The sequence below is a fragment of the Melospiza georgiana genome, chromosome 5 (assembly GCF_028018845.1).
Source record: "Melospiza georgiana isolate bMelGeo1 chromosome 5, bMelGeo1.pri, whole genome shotgun sequence".
Classification (NCBI taxonomy): Eukaryota; Metazoa; Chordata; class Aves; order Passeriformes; family Passerellidae; genus Melospiza; species Melospiza georgiana.
In genome coordinates this window covers 58,026,413-58,043,102 of record NC_080434.1, presented here as the reverse complement: position 1 = coordinate 58,043,102, position 16,690 = coordinate 58,026,413, and the positions used below count along the sequence as shown (strand labels likewise).

The 16,690-nt window shown below is 37.5% G+C and overlaps 1 protein-coding gene across 1 annotated transcript; it reads right to left on the bottom strand.

Annotated features, from left to right (window-relative positions):
- Positions 1-589: 589 nt before the first annotated feature.
- TMEM128 (transmembrane protein 128) lies at positions 590-8,198 on the bottom strand. The gene is made up of 5 exons (XM_058024850.1): positions 8,081-8,198; positions 6,847-6,988; positions 4,784-4,945; positions 3,658-3,766; positions 590-2,329 (listed from the first exon to the last, which is right to left on the bottom strand). Exons 1-4 carry the CDS (start codon positions 8,196-8,198, stop codon positions 3,667-3,669), a joined length of 522 nt encoding a protein of 173 aa, XP_057880833.1. The 3' UTR covers positions 590-2,329; positions 3,658-3,666.
- Positions 8,199-16,690: the final 8,492 nt, after the last annotated feature.

Below are 16,690 nucleotides of genomic sequence, written 5' to 3'. Positions count from 1 at the left end.
TACAGAAGATACCTATGGTGGTCTGTACCAAGAGAATACACTCAAGCTTTTTTAGAGGTGAGGATTTCAATTGCCTCATTTTTTTTTTCAGGGAATTATTATGCTATCGCTTTCTACTCCCTTGCCCTAAATTCTTTATTTGGTGGTAAGGAAAATAACAAAAGCAAGGAGTTCACAGAAGTGGCAGCAGCATTGTGTCAGGCTGCAACAATTAAAACAAGCATTGTTTTATATTCTTACCAGACTTGCCACTACTTCCTTTTGAGCACATAAGTGAATGAGTATTGTGTTGGATACTCAGATCTGTTACTGAAAGACTTTGTACAATGAGCATTTCTACCTGGGATTCTCAGAAAGACATCAAAGTAGTCTGAAGGCAAACAGCTCTCCAGAGGTGAACAGAGTGTTATTACACCTTCAGTAAACCCAGGTGAAGGGGAATGAAAGACAAAGATACCCTGAGTCAAGTACAGTATTTAAAATCTACATGAACATCTATTTTACAGAAAAAGCAATGAGATGGGGTGGAGGTCTCCAAGAAAGTGTAATTAGATGGTTAAACAATTAAATATTGAACAACTATTGATCATTTTTGTACAAAGTTTATTAAGATATTCAGAAGAATGAATTTTAAAAATCATGTAGCAAACAGTAATTTTAATTCAGATTACAAGGCAACTTAAAACACTTAGAGCAATTATATAGCTGACAAATAAAAATACAGCTATAATAACCATCCCTGAGCAATACTGCATTTTAAATGTTGTAATAAAGAAAGTTACTCAAATGTACCTGTGTATGCAGAAAAAACTGGTAAAACCTTTTACAAATTGAAGACCTGAAGATAAGCAACTTACACGTTAAAGATGTGAAGCATGACTGGTTTTGGCAAATTTAAATATTACATTTAAACAAATCAAGCTGTTAACTTATCCTACAAACTAGTTCAAGTAGTGCTGAATGCACTTTATTTTGGTTTGTCTGATCCTTTGTATTACATACTACTAGGTCCCAACTTTTTTCATTAATGGAACAGTAACAATCAAAGACAATGTGCATTCTCTGTCATTACTAAACATTCCATGTGTTCAGCAATGGTATGGATTTGGAAGTCAGAGTGAAGAACACAGTATCCTTTGGCAGTCCAGACTTCAAGCAACACTCACAAGGAGTAGATTTTAACAGGCTTCAATACCCAATTTCTACATTCTCCTATTTTCCAAAAGGCGTGCATGGAAAAGTATTTACACAAGGACCTACACAAAGTGGTCTAGCAACCAGATGGTGCCCACGTCTTCAGACAGTTAAGTATCTCAGTCAACATGAACAGACATTTAATAAAAATAAAATGTTATTTTATTTTCCCAACTGAGTATAACTAGTAGCTTTTAAGTTAATATCAGCCTCTTCATTGCTGAGTAAGGAAAATGGCAACTTCATTAACAGGCACTGCTAAGAATGAAAATTTGATTTACAGAAGAAAAAACTACCTGAATACTTTAAAACACTACATACATAAAAGAATTTTATGTGTGCTCCAAATTTCTTGTGTAGTGTTAATATTGTTCATTGTATTGCTGGTTATTCACAGCTTGATCATCCACCTTTGGCTGTGGACAAACTGTATGAGTACAAGTAGAATTTATTTATTTAATTGATGGCACTGCCAAATGTCAACCAGCTTTCCCTTTCCCTTATCCATACATTATTTAAACACTAGCAGATCTGAATTCAAGACATTAGATAGTAAAGTATTTCCTATATGGTAACACATATAACAGCAGAAATTTAAGAGATCAAGAAAGGCCTCCTGTAAGTAAGTTTACAAGTACAAACACAGGTTCCAGATAACAGTATTTTACCTGTCAATTCAAATGGAAAGAATATAGTATTAAAACCCCACAACACTTGATTTAAGTATCACTTACTTCCAAATCAAACAACACGATTTGAGCAGGAAGTTTGAGTAGGTAACCTCTGAGGCCCAGAGATAATATTTAAAGGTCCCTTTCAGCACTAACTATTCTATGGTGCTATTACTTACTACCCATGTGCTTAATACTCAAATATAAATAGAAGCTTTACAAAGCTTTACAAAACTAAAGGCTTCATGTTACTAAGAGATGTACAACATATTTATCTTCCAATTATTGACTAATCAGCTGCTTTTCCTATGGTTATGTCCATTGATTTACAAATCAAGTAGATTAAGAATTACTGTATTAGTCAGAGCAAACAGGCAGTATTAGAAACAACAGAAGTACTGGAATGTAACAAAAGTGACATACACTTTTGCAGGATTACAGTTACTTGAGTCCTTCACACAAAGCTGAAAGAAAAGAAAAAAACAAATTTAACAAAAATTTTTGTATGTTCTATATACTGCACAAGCTGTATCAAAAATGAATTAATGATTTTGGAACATCAAGTAATAACTTGTCCCTAATAATTAGGCAAATAATTATTTGACCTAATACAGAATTTCCCCACATTCTTCAAGTGCAGAGGCAGAACATGGCTAATGATAGAACCAACAAACATGGACACGTTTGTATCAGCAAGTGTCACCCGATATTTTGCCACCGTAAAGAGGTTCTGAACTAAGTATTGTATTTTCAGAAGTCTGAGTTTTGTCAGAGTAGAAGTTAATTATCTCCTTAAAAATCAGGTTTCTTGATATCTCAAAAATAGAGGGGAAACTGCAACAGTGGTTCAGCTTGTTATTAAAAAATAAATCTGAGTTTCACCATCCCAGACATGAAACAATTTTTGCCTACAACTTTGTCAGTACAAGAGGCTACACTCTAAATCCAGCAATCCAGCACAGTCTTCTTTTTGCTGCATTCCTAAAAATGCTGAGGGATCTCCTCATTAGAAAGTGGCAAGCAAAGCCAAGCAGGCTTCCTCCCCATTCCCTTGAGAAGTACAACAAACAAGACCTGCTGAAGGAGGAGCTGCCCTGGATGATATGAGACCCCTGTGATACAGGGGACATCCTATTTACTGAGCTGTGTTTGGTGTCATCCTTAGCTTTTTACATTTCACTGGATTAATTTGATAAGTATATCTAACAAAATATGTGGCAGTTATTGAGAATGCATTTTTCCAGTCAACAAAACAGATGGGTTGGCCTTTGAAAAGTTCTTTTTAAAAGAACAAATAACTTCTCCTATCTGGCAATTTTCCACACAGCAGGTTGATCTGGACTGTGCATCACAGAAAATGAAAACAGCACACTTGAAGACAAAGACATGACAAAGATTTTTAATTTAAAAAAAATGGAGAAGGCAACATCCATGGATGTTGATATCTTCTCCCCTTTACTATCAGGTCAAACAGCTTTACTAAGAAGGTACCCCAGGCTAGGTAAAAGCTGCAGGTTTTTGGTCTATACATCCCCAAACCGTCCAATGTCACTAATGTTTCTTTTCAATGTCTAGAATGGAATTTTAGAGAAGTGGAAAGGACATTCTCCCCCTTTTGATAATTGCATGTTCTCTGTTTTCTCTGTATGCCACAAAATGTCACAATTTGAAGAATGCCCATAAAACATAGAGAAGGAACCCCTAAACAGCCTCCCAATCCTTAAATGTCTAACAAAGCAGTTCCCACAACAAGATAAATACTTTTATGTGCTTAAAAAATTCAATTATTTACCTGAAGGGCTTATCCCAGGAGTGACACAAGCATCACAATACCCATGAACTGAATGAAGAGCAACACAGGTGTCAAAAATGACCAGACAGGCCACAAGGCAACATTGAAACTGGGAGTAAAAGCAGAAAGTATTTGGTAAGTTCAGATGTCACATTACAGAAACATCAGGCATACAAAGAAAACATGTCAAAAGAAGAAGTAAGACTTAAATTACTTAACCTGGAAATATACTTTGTTTCTGAAAACAAAACACATCAAGGGTAAAGATACCTTTTACTTTCAGAAAATCTGTATCTGAAGCCCCTGAAAATTACCTACTCTGATTTTTCAATAGGCATACATTGCAGCTGAGAGAAGCTTTAATCTGAACTTTGATCTTGATAGATTTCAGTTAACTGAAGAGACAAGGGGAAAACCAACTTATTTTACATCTAACTTACAAGAATTACAGATTTGACTAATTATAAACCATAGGGAACTTCAATCTTCCTTTTTTCACCATTGCAACAAATACTGACTGATACCCTGATACAACAGCTAAACAAGAGGAAATCAATTTTCATGCAGAAAGCAAATAAATTAACTGGTACAATGGAATTTTCTTCATTCACATGTGCTCAGTTCTCACACAATCTCATAAGTAAAGCAACTCTTACTAAAAGTACCATTCTCAGACAAAATATAAACCCTTAAAGCTCATATGGCAATAGTCAGAAGTCTAACATTTTGTGTATGTTTGCTAACTTGTAGATTGTTTGATAATGAAGAACTCTGACAGAAACTGATTAAACTGATTTTTTTCTCAGATAGAGAGACTGCACCTTTGTCTCAATTTGTTAACTGCACAAGTTGTTGCCAGAGGTGAGAAATTTACACAAAGATAACTTCAGTTTTCCCCTAAATTTTCAAGACAGAAAAGATCCAGTACATCTCTAAGTACACAATACAAAGTTTCAACTGTTGTAACTCTTGCTTTGTGGATGAAAGTTGAAAGTGCAAGAAATTCTGCTACACAGAACTGGTATTGCCACCAATACACATAGCAGAATTACAGAAATGACAGTTCTTATAAAATGAGCCCATTAACACAGACTTTAGCAGAAGTTTGCACAGTGTTTGAACTCACCAAATTGCTGCTGCTATGAAGGTAGCTGTTGTGATAGGAATCAGTGCAGGGTACTGTTCATCATAGTCCTGAATTCCACAGTACCACTCAAGATACAGTATGCAGTAAAAGGCCACACATAAACACACAGCCAACAAACAAGTGCCACAGGAAAGCCACCAGCTGTGGGAAGAAAAGCACATTAAACCATGCTTAGCACAGTCACACTGCAGTTTGCACAGTAATCTTCACTCCAGTCACCAAACAGAACAATATCTGTTAAAAACACAATTGTGGCCTAGAGTTCCTGTGGGTTTTACCTTAAATTGGTCTTACAAAACACTTTTTGCCCTTAAAAGCTGTTAAACTGACTTTAATTTTGCAATGAAACATTCCTTTCATATATTGTCCCCTCAAATATTTTGGAAATTCAATGTGACAGACCTTGTCAGGAATCTACTATACTACCACACCAAAACCACTTTGTCAATAATAAAGTAAAATAGGCTCCACTCCAACTGTGCTTTTCACTATAAATTAGACTGGTGATCTTTGTGCAACAGAAATGCTGCAGGAAGCTTTAATATGATTTCAGTCTGGGAACTCTCAAATTTAACAAGAAGCATGAAGATTATTCTTTACAACTGCTGAAGAAAACCATGGAGAATTGCAGAATTTTAAACTCAGATTCATAAAAACACAGGGTATGTGATTAATTAGGGAGAGACACTTTTGAGCCCCTTTGAGGATACACTTCAAGACTAGTTCAGATAAGGCAACTTGGGAGGAAGATGCACTTTAATAAAATCTTATCTGAAGGTGTATTAACAAATAAAAATTTTGAAAAATGAATCCTTACCATAACTTGATTACTAAATTACAAAGGGTAACCCAGGATCTTCCTGCTCAGGTACCATGTGCTCTGGAATGGTACAGCAAACACAATATGCTAGTTTGAAATTTACTACCACTGGAGAATCCTGCACTCAGAGAACTGTAGCCATGGCCTACCTACACAAGCAGTGCAGGAAGACAGGGTTGTAACCCCAGATTCTGATTACACCTTGGAGTCACTGGTTTTGCTTTCACAGTGAGCTGTATGAAGGGTATAACAGCCTGCGAGAGCAGCCCCAGAGACCCTCCCAGCACAGAGCCCTGTGCAGCTTCCACGTACTGATATAACAATGCCAATAGCAAGGTGTTTTAAAAGCACTTCCAGCTGAAGCTATCTAAAAACATTTAACATACATCAATCCCATTGAAAATAATTTAATAGAAAATAAATGGACTAGAAGTAAAAATTACTTCACAGAAATTATTTCACTAATCTTTTGCTGACCTACTCAAAATCATCTACAAATCTTCTAGAGAAATGAAAACTTCTCTTTGACCTCTATGTATTAATTTCAGGGGGTTTATTATAAAAAATAAAATCAAAACCTAAATACTTCCAACAAAACAGGCAGCTATTTCTTGGACTTAAATGGAAACTTGAAGGTACAGTATTAAAATGTCTGGTATCACAGCAAAATTTGTATGTACAAAGACAGCTCAGTAGAGTTTATAGAAAAAAAAAATAACTGTAGCAATTTTAAACACTGTATTTACTTTAAAATCAGTTAAATAATATCAGCTTAGGTGGTCACCTGGTCCAACCTCCCTGCTCAAGCAAGCTCAGCTACTGCCAGTTGCCCAGAATCATGTCCAGATGGTTTTTGAGTATCTCCAAAGACAGAGACTCCACAACCTACCTGGGCAACCCATGCAGTGCTCAGACACCCTCACAGTAAAAAAGTGTTTCCTAATCTTCAGAGGGAAACTCCTCCATTTCACTCGGTGCCCACTGCCTCTGGTCCTGTCCTGGACACCACTGGAAAGAGCCTGGCTCTGTCTTCTTTGCACCCTCCCTTCAGGTACTTACAATGCCTCTGAGCCTTCTCTTCTCCAGGATGAACACTCCCAGGCTTCTCTATTCCTACTGCAGATCTTGTTCATCCATGATTTAAAATACAGTGACCAGATGTAACAAACTGAGTATGATTATAGGACTAAAACACACCTTTTTGTAAGAAAAGATACCTTACCTCTCTGCTTGCAGAGTTTCTTTGATATTTTTTAAAAAATCAAAGTAGTATGTCACAGCTATTGATGCCAAAATCCAGAATGCAGAATGAATATTCAGTCTGTTAAGAGGCCTCATCGTCTTCTCTACAGCTGTAGACTCTTCTGTAAAGAAGAACATAATTATAGCACTAAAGCCAGTCATTAAATGAAGTATGATTATAGTTACATAAAGCATGATACTTTATCTTTTTAATTCATTTATCTCGGGAGATTATTCTACTCATTATAATACACTTTGTGCTACAAATATTCTGAAGAACTCTGAACATTTACTGAAATGAAACAGACTAAACAAAGTACCCTTTGATAAAAGGATAAAGCAGTAACAATCAGCACAACACTGTATCTGTGTATCTTTTTAGGAAACAGCTGAACTAGATTTTCTAAAGGTTGTTTAACTAATGAAAAAGCCCTGGTTTTATGAAACAATTTTTATTAATTTAGCATATAGAATTTCAGGTTGCTACATCACTTATTTATTTTTATCCTTCTTTATGAATTTTAGTATTTGCAAAACGATTGCAGGCATCATTTTCTTGTTCTCAACTGCAGATAATTCACAAATTTTCAGCTGCAGCTTCAGGAGCTAGCTGGACTTACACTGCACACCTTCAGCAGGCAAACTGCAACTATCATTGTGCAGGAAACGACCTTCTCTTTTTCCCCTCATTACCACGTACTGTTTTAGAGAGAGGGAGACATGAGAGCAAGCAGATAAGAAAGCCATTTTTGTGCACGACAGTAACCACGTAAAACAGTATTTATACACACTATCACAAAAGGTGTCAGAGGTAGTTTTGATGTCTCTGAAGTTTATCTCAGGAGCTCCTGGTGGCCCGTGTGCCTTCAGCACTGTCACATGTGCCGACTCCTCCACACGCACCGCCACCAGCCGAGCGTACTCACAGCTCTGCTGGAGCTTACAGACAGCTTTATTTTTCATTTCCTACGTTCCTCCTCATCCTACTGGAGCTTGGGCCCGGAGCACTCGAGTATTTCATCCGCATCAGGCAGATCAGGCAGTCGGCGGCTGCCAGCCCCTCGCATCCCCCGCGCCCAGCTCGCAGCCAGGAGCGGACACCTGAGGGCAGCGGGGCCGCGCTCCGCGCCGCTCCGCCCGAGGCGGCCCCGCTGCCGTCCCAGCGCCCGCCCGCCGGGGCCCGGCACCGCTCCCCGCGCCCCGGCACCACCCACCGGCCGTCCCGCCGCCCCGGGCAGGCGGCTGCGGCTGCTGCGGGTCCCGGGGCTCCGGCCCGCGCCGCCCCGGGCGCCGCAGCCTCGGGAGCGCGTCCCCGCCGCCGCCGGGCTCCATGTTGGGCCGCTCCGGCAGTGACGCGGCGGGGCGGGAGTGCGGCGGCCGCCACCGCCCCGGCGTGAGGGGCAGCGGCGGCGGCCGGGCCAGGGCCCGCTGTACGGGATCCAGAAACAGCTTCGGGAATCGCGCTGAGCCCCTCTGGAGGGAGCGAGCACTGCCGTGTACAGCCGAGTGCCGCACTGAAGGCTGTGGTGCCGAAATGATTCAGAAAAAACCCCCAAAAAGCTCTGTGGGTAGAAATGTTTTCCTCATCTGCCAAGCAGATGTTCTCCAGGGCAGATGTTAGGGAAATCTCGATTTCTGTGACACAAGCCAGTGGTGTAGGTTAAAAATGATTGTGGCATGATGCTAATTACACCAAGCTCTGAGGTTTGATCAGCGTACGGGCCGCTCACTCAAGGGTTGGATTCCATGACCCTTCTGGGACCCTCCCAACTGGGAATATTCTGGGACTGTGAAATGCAGAGCTCTGGGGGCTTTCCAGAGCCACGGGAATCCTGTAGCACTCGTAACTGCAATAATAAACATATTTGCAAGACAAACTATGTCAAAGTTAAATAAACTAATAAAATGGTAAAATAGATTGTTTCAGTTCTGTAGTTGATATCTGCGTAGCTAGATACAAAGTCACATTAGCATGTTTCTGAAAACAAAACCTTGAAACCAATTGGGCTTTCTTGTTTACTCACACGGACAAATTCAAAACTACTCAATTTTGCTGGAAGGTTAACCTTAGGTCTGGTCATTATAAGAATAATATGAATATTGAGTGAATATGTGTGCTGCATATTCTGGGGTGTGTTCAGTGATCAAGCCATTTAAAATAGAAAATTCTTTCTAATAGTAATGATTGATTAGGTTAATTAGATGATCCATGTGATTGTTACAAAACCTGTGCTTTCTCAGAGAAAATTTGGTGGCAAAACATTCCACTTAAGGCAAAATTCCTGCTGACTTCAATGTGGAAGTACCTGTCCAATACAGCAGCTGTTACGTATAGCTTTACTGTGGGATTAAATGTAGAAATACTCAATGAAAGCTCAGATCATTATCAGGGAGGTTGAAGAAACAAGAACCTAATTTCAGTACATGTGTTTTACTTACCAAAATCAAATTAACTGGCTGTATATAGGTAAAAGTTCAAAAATCTGATGTTTCATAATCTGATTGTACTTTTCCTCTCAGGAGGCAAAATATTTTGCATTAAAACAATGATTATGAGAAATGTGTTAAATTTTCACTTACCACATGCATTCTTTGCATATTGTGCAGCATTTATCAAGAGAAATGCCTTGCAGATGCTTCCTTTGTAGTTTTATATTGAAAAACCAGGAAAATAAAAAAGAATGGAATGTAGGCTGTGGATAAATAATTACGTATTTTATCAGTAAACTATAAAAAACCTAAAAAGATCACTAATTTTAGGCAATCCCGAGGGAAGAAACTAACTGGTAGAAACTAATTAGGGTAAAAGCTAAACTTTCTGTGACTTGCACTGTTTTTAAGCAGTTCTAAATCTGCTGGCTAACTGTATTTTCCTGAATATACTATTGTGTGTTTAATTAATGACTGAGATTCTAGGGACAAGGGAAAACGGGGTTCTCATTGTTCTTTATTACTGCACATTGAATTTAAGTAAATTCAGCCTAAAAGAAACAGAAAAAATAAATCTTTTTCTGCAGAAAGACGGGCCTTCATTTACACCTGAATTTCATGTGAGAGGTGTCATAGTAAGTAGAAATTGTTTTCCCAGCCTTAGAACATGTATCACATAAGGGCCAACCACACTGCAGTCCTTATGACTACAGGGATTATTCTTTATGTAGTTCAGTTGAATATTTTGAAGTTAGCAGCTCATGGGAGATCAGAGCTCTGCTTTCTTATCAATGAAATAGAGGTTTCTTTGTTTTATTTCCTTTGAGTGAAATGACTACCTCAGCCTTCACTTTCATCTTAGTGATTCAAATAAGAAACAAGGAAATCTTCATGCACTTTCTTTGCAAAAGCTATTCATAGGATATATCTTTGATTTAAACATAGCAATTAAATAAATATGAATGCTTGGAAAGGTTAAGATCTGTCAGTGTTGTTAAACTGAACACTTCTGTTTACCTACAGAGTAGGAATTGTGCAAAGAGCTGAAATAAGAGCTTCCTTCCTGGGCTCACTATTGACCTTAACTGAGACCGCTCATGTTCTGTGTTTGTAGAGCTGAGATGTTTTCTGTGATCTTTTCACAGTGCTTCTCTGATTCAGATATTATTAATCTGCCAAAGAATAGATAGTGATCAGGAGCTGAACCGAGACTGTCACAAAATGAACAACGTAATTCACAAAGCATCTAATCAGCGGTCCTGTTATGGATAATTAATTCTTCCAAGTTAATGTTTAACAATACTCTCATGAAAGTTAAAAAGTATTTTAAAATGTGATGCTTGATGTGATAACTTTAGTTAAAAGTCTGTGATATAAATTTGTGAATTTGAAGTTTCAGTGAAAGAAATGTACAAAGGGCAGAGCTTGCAGAAATTTTCTCGTGAACTGTAATCCCGGACTCTCACATAATATGATTCAGTTTCCACATCTTGGGAACTGAATTCAACACCTTCACATTCTTTTATTTTAAGTAGAAAATAATGCTTTGTATGTTAGTTGAATGTCTTTAAATATTCAGGTTTTTTGGTTATAAGCTGAATTTTGGAAACTATTTGGATATTTTGAATTTTATTTTCTTATTGCTCACTGAATATTTGCTGCTTAGTGACTAGCTGGTTATATGTTAATTTACAAGTAATTCTTAATGGCTCACAAATGTGGTAGCTTTTTTGTGTCTCTTGACCAAGTAGATAAAAAATTTAGAATTTGAATTCCCAGTTAAATTCTCACTTTTAGGAAGTCAGATTAGTTTTCTAATATTCCAGCCAATTTTCATAACTTTTTCCCTATTACAGAAATCAAAAGCTAAATTAGTCCAAATGTTATCTGTTCACAAAACACCTGACTGGAATTTTCTTCATTTCATATCTAAGTGGGATGGGCTCCTTCCTATGTTAAACTTTAGCTGAAGTGGGTTGGATACAATATAGATGTATTTTTTCATTTTGAGGATTAAAATAATAGTGCTATAATAGTCTGTGTTTTCTGTTCACAAGCTAAATAAAGTCAGTAGTAATCTGCTGCTTACCTTCCACTATCAGGAGTAAAAGATTGGATGGGTAGAGATTCTCAATCCTTTCTGAACCTTGTTCTTGGACTAAAGTATTGTGCATCTTCTCTTACACTGGGTGAAAAAGTAAATACATTGTCTGACTCATCTAGGTAACAAAAAAGCCTCCAAATAGTACAAACAATTCCCCTGCTTTCATCTTGCATTCTTTTAACTGTTTTAAATTCAGTACAATGGAAAAGGACTTAAAAGCATTTGGTGTGAATAACTTAATGCAGATCTGAAAAACAACTGCTGGGTAAAACTCTATTGACTCTGAATGTGGTCCATATACAAACTCCTGAACTCAAGCTGAATTCTCATGCGAGTATTAAATTGCAGTGCAGCCTTGGATTGACCCTTTAGGAAGGAAACAATACATAGAGTAGTGTGCTTGATACCAAGAAGGCTCTATATTTAAGCATGCAAGCATTTGAACTTCATGAAGAAAAAGAAAGCAGAAAAGATAAAGGCAGTTTAAAAGGTGAAAAGGGCATCTAGGAGTACAGAAGAAAATGCACCACGTGAAGACATCTAATTTATGTAGGTATGTTATTCCTCACCTTGAAAGTTGTCAGCAAATTACAAAAAAATAGCTGATGTGAAGTATTTATTTGATAGAAGACCATCTTCGCCCTCAGTTACCCTGATTAGAGATGTTAGTGTTCGACACTTGCCTTTTTATAATCAGCATTTGAAAGATAAGAGGACTGTTCTGTTCTTTCCATCTTTAACTGTGCAAACAACACCAAAATACTTATCCAAATTTATGCAAATATCCAAAACTCATCCTATTTATCAAAAATAAATCTGTATAAATCATTCTCCTACAAGTAGCTAAGTAAATTTTCTTACTCTCTCCCTTCTAAACCATTTGTTTAGTTTCATTTAACTATGCTTACTTTCTTGAGGGGGTACAATGGCTCTCAAAATGTTTTCCCAAGACTACAGTTTAATGATACAAAGCATTTGGCAGCAATACTCCAGCTATAATTGTTCTTGACTACTCAATCCCCAGTAGTGGTATATAATACCTCTCAGTTTGAGGATTTGATCTGGTTTTAAAAGCCTGCAAAAATGCAGGGGGTGGTGGAGAGGCAAAAACAAATGGCCAGATGTGGGAGAGTGGGAAAGAGTGGGACTTACTGAAACCGATTTCTTTACTTAGGAAAAAGTCTGTGCAATCATGCATCTGTAACAATATGAAAAGAACTTAATTCTTAGGGCATTTAGGAACATCCTAAAGTATGTTTTTTGAATACTGAATGTCAGACCTCATTCACACAGGAAAAAACTATCAGTTGTGGGAATGGGCAATCAAGTGTATCATTCAACATTTACTGCACAGAAGTATTAGTCTCTCTTGGTGTGACACTATTTCTCTGTTGGTGGAGGTTAGCATTATTTTAGGCTGTGATAGAATTTTAACTATGGTTTGGGAGATGTCTAGTGCCACCACTGCTTGTGATTTGACTGAGGTACTAAAGCAGTGGTTCTCTCTGTTAACAAGATTGGAAGGTACAGTTCAGCATAGCAACATCTCCTTGCTGTGTATTGTGGGATTCAGCTCATGCTGTTTCTGTGGAGTCTTGGAAAAAAAAAAACAACAAACCAAAGCTCTTACATGCTTCATTCACAGAGAAGGTTTTCTTTGTGTCCTTCACAGTCTATTACCACTTACATATTCTGTAGGGTCAATTTTTCATGTCTTTTGAACAGGTATTGTAATTAATTGGACAACAGAGTTAGAAGGAACACTGACTGAGTATTAAACTGTCCAAGACAGACAGGAAGAGAAAGATGTTTCCTTTATAAAGACTGAATTCAGCAATTTGAATTTTTGGCTAGAGGATGATTGCAAAATTCGCATTACTGTTCTGGCTAATCTACATAACATAAACAGATCTTAAGAACATCAGCTGAGTTCAATTTTTTTCTTCTCATGGAAAACTTACCCAGTGCTAACCTCTGGAACAACTTCTGGTACTGAAAGTTCACCAAAAATAAAGCTGAAACTTTCAAAGGCATAACACCTGGAATAAAACTGTAGGAGCAAGAAGCAGGAGGAAAGACATTTTCATGGTATAAGACATGGTAAGAAAGAACAGTCTAGGAGAAAATCCTGGTCCTGTCTCATCCACAGAAAACATGAGCCTTTGCCATGTATGGATACTGTACAGTGTCAATAGGTGTGTATTCCTTCTGAAATTCCTTCTCATCAAGAGAAAAGGCCAGCAGAAGGGCAAAAAATTAGAGTACAAAGGTGCACTTAGTGCTTTGAGTTTATACATTAATGGCTGGATGGTGGAAGTTCATTTTGTGGCTACTTCAAGGAACAGAAGTGTGGTTTGAGCCATCTGCAATACAGGCAGAATTCCGGTTCTTTTTTATTCTGGTTCTTTTTCTTTGTCACCTAAGTGAGATGCAGTGTTCGGAATACTTTCAAGAGGATTTCATGCTGCTTGAGAGGAAGATCCCATTATGTTTAAAAGTACCTTTTTTCTGGTAAACCAAGTGTATGTGAGTTGAGCTTGACTGTAATCGGGCCTTAATTAGGCTTTTTATACTAATTTTGTACTAATGCATTCCACATAGAAGCTTGAGAAGAGGGGTTTAATGGGTGGGCAGGCATCAAGACATCATTTCTGGTCTTCTGTTACTTTCAAGTAGTTTCAGGAACTATAAAACTACTTCTGTTGGAAGCCAGTATTTTACTGCTGCTGTAGCTGAGGTAGCTGAAGTTGTGTAGCAAGAGCAGTTTCTACTAAAAGATTCTAATGAGAAGGGCAAAACACACAAAAGACTGGACAATTCTAAATCTTCTAGAATAAATTTTAAAAGATAAACAAAAGATGTGTTTGGAAAGGACTAAGATCTAAGATCTGCAATCTTGAAGAAAAAAGTCCAATCTAAGCAAAAAGCTTGAAGGTTTTTCAGCCTTTGCTGCCTGAGAGCATAAAAGCATGAGGATTCAGGTGCAAGAGGAATTACATCCAAGAATTGCAAAGAGAAGCAGTAGATTACCAGGGGTAAAAGGAACTGTATCTTAAAAGTATAAAGGAAAGTTACTAGTAAAACTTCCTCTAGTCCAAGTGGAATTTAGAATTCAATATAAAGTAACACTTCCTGTAAAAGTACTAATGGGAAACATAATATGCAGCTTTTCTTGGCTGACAGAGCAGAAAAGAAACTTAGAGGACTTATTCCTGTTTTTTTCTTAAAGGCTAATCTGGGAGAAGAAAGGGGTAAATGTTGAATATATTGACTGAGATATCTTGTAACCTGTGAACACAGCTCAATGTACAGAACAATATGCCTTTTTTCACTTATCTTGCACAAAAACTTTAATATTTGCTCTCTTATTTCCTTAATAAGGGTGAGTGTTACAGCCTTAAAAGTTTCTGAATGAAATCATGTATTGGGTCTCTGTATCCTGTGGTCATCAGCTATGAGCCATTACTCATGTAGGGCTCTGACTACATTGTCCTGATGCAATTGGATTATCGCACCAGGTGGGAGGATCAGTTTTCACTGGAGAAAGAATGAACTACTCTAATGCACCAGGACAGTGGAGGGCTGAGCACAACAAATAAGTAGCTGTCCTTTGAAGCTTTTTTTCTTCCACTGATTAAAGTCCCTGCTTAAGTGCTTATGCTATAGTTATAATGAAAGCCACTAGCTTTAAACAATTTTCTAATTTCTCCCTTCCTCACCCTGCCACAAAGACACTCACTTCTCAATACAATATTTTAGAAAAGAAAATTTTAACAGTAAGGTATAATTATGGACCTATTTTGTGCTGTTTAGAAAATCACTAAAACATATTCTGGATTAAAACAATACTGGTAAATATGCTGCTTAATTATTGAATAGAAATTAGAGAGGTCCTGCTGGTTTTCTGTCTTCTTGAACGATTCTCAATGATCTCTGAGGGATTATGCCTCCCTCTGAAACAATTACCACCAAATTTGAAGTAAATTCAATCTGATCAAGACATTATTATTTGCAAGGAGTAAATTAAAGTCCAGATCTGTTGCAAGGGGAAAAGTCAAATTCAATCCTCTTGAGTACTTCATTAATTGTCTAATGAAAAAACATCTAAGTCTGAGATTTTTTTCACTGGAGACCTGCAGGTCAATAATGCAACTATGCATGGACTGGAGTAGCACTTGGAGCCTTCTACAATTAAAGGCATAGACTCATCTACCATAATAAATGTTACTTACCATATTTCATTACATATTACAGATATGACCATACTACAGTATGGCCAGGAACACCCAGAAAGAAAAATATGCCTACAAAGCATACTGCCCTCCCTCTTTCTGCCAACAGAGCAGGAAAGGTAATACTGCAGCAACACACACTGAGGTGATACTATTGTAATTATAACAGGGCTTACTTGCAACAGACTCCCACTAATGACTGACAAATAGAGGCAAGCATTAGATTCACATGTGCCAAAACATGAGGGGAAAAAACTGAACATCAGCTGGTGCTGCTTTATCCTTTACATAGGGAGGGGAATAATAATTTACAGCATGTTTATTACTCCACACAGGCATCACTAACCCAACCATGGCAATGCACAGGGGAGTACACTGTTTGAACCTTAAAGAGTGATAATAGTTAAAGCAGGAAAGCAAATTACAAGGTCACATCCTACTCTGACAGATCATCTGCACGCTGTTGATTTGATATTCCTTATTCCCAGCTTTCAGCTGAACCATGATGTTTGAATACTTAACCTGCTGCTTTGCTTCATTCAGTGATCACTGCAGTAAACCCTGAGCATCAGACACCAGAACTCTGCAATGATAGGATCCAAGATTCTGCTTATCTGTTAGACTGAATAAAAACAACTGTTGCATAGCTTCAACAAACAACTAACACCTTAAATTCATTATGTCCTTTCTTGCAACCTTTACAGTGAGACAAATATGTACTCAAAAAAACTGAACCCAGTGTATCACAGTTAATTTTTAGTATTTATACCTTTAATATAGTTAATATTTCTATAAATTTAAATATTTTTACCATGGAGTTTTATAGAAGTGTACCTGCTTGAAATCACTAAGCAGTTTTTAAAAACACCATATGACTGAGTGCTTTATAATGCTGTTTTTAACAGAGTATATCATAATAGGAAACTTCCTACATGGAAGTAATTTTGCCTTTAAGTAAAAACCTACAAAACGTCAGGCAGCTCTGTCTCTTACATACCTGTAACATTTCTAGCCTAGCTACATTGTTTTGGTGACAGCAATACAACAGCCTCTTCAAA

What these genes read in the sequence shown, in the direction of transcription:
- TMEM128 (XM_058024850.1), bottom strand. Translation starts at nt 8,198, where the DNA reads ATGGAGCCCGGCGGCGGCGGGGACGCGCTCCCGAGGCTGCGGCGCCCG. An exon ending in GAAACTCTGCAAGCAGAGAG is followed by an intron (nt 4,946 to 6,846) that starts GTAAGGTATCTT and finishes TTCTTCCCACAG; the next exon opens with CTGGTGGCTTTCCTGTGGCA. An exon ending in TTCATAGCAGCAGCAATTTG is followed by an intron (nt 3,767 to 4,783) that starts GTGAGTTCAAAC and finishes TTTTACTCCCAG; the next exon opens with TTTCAATGTTGCCTTGTGGC.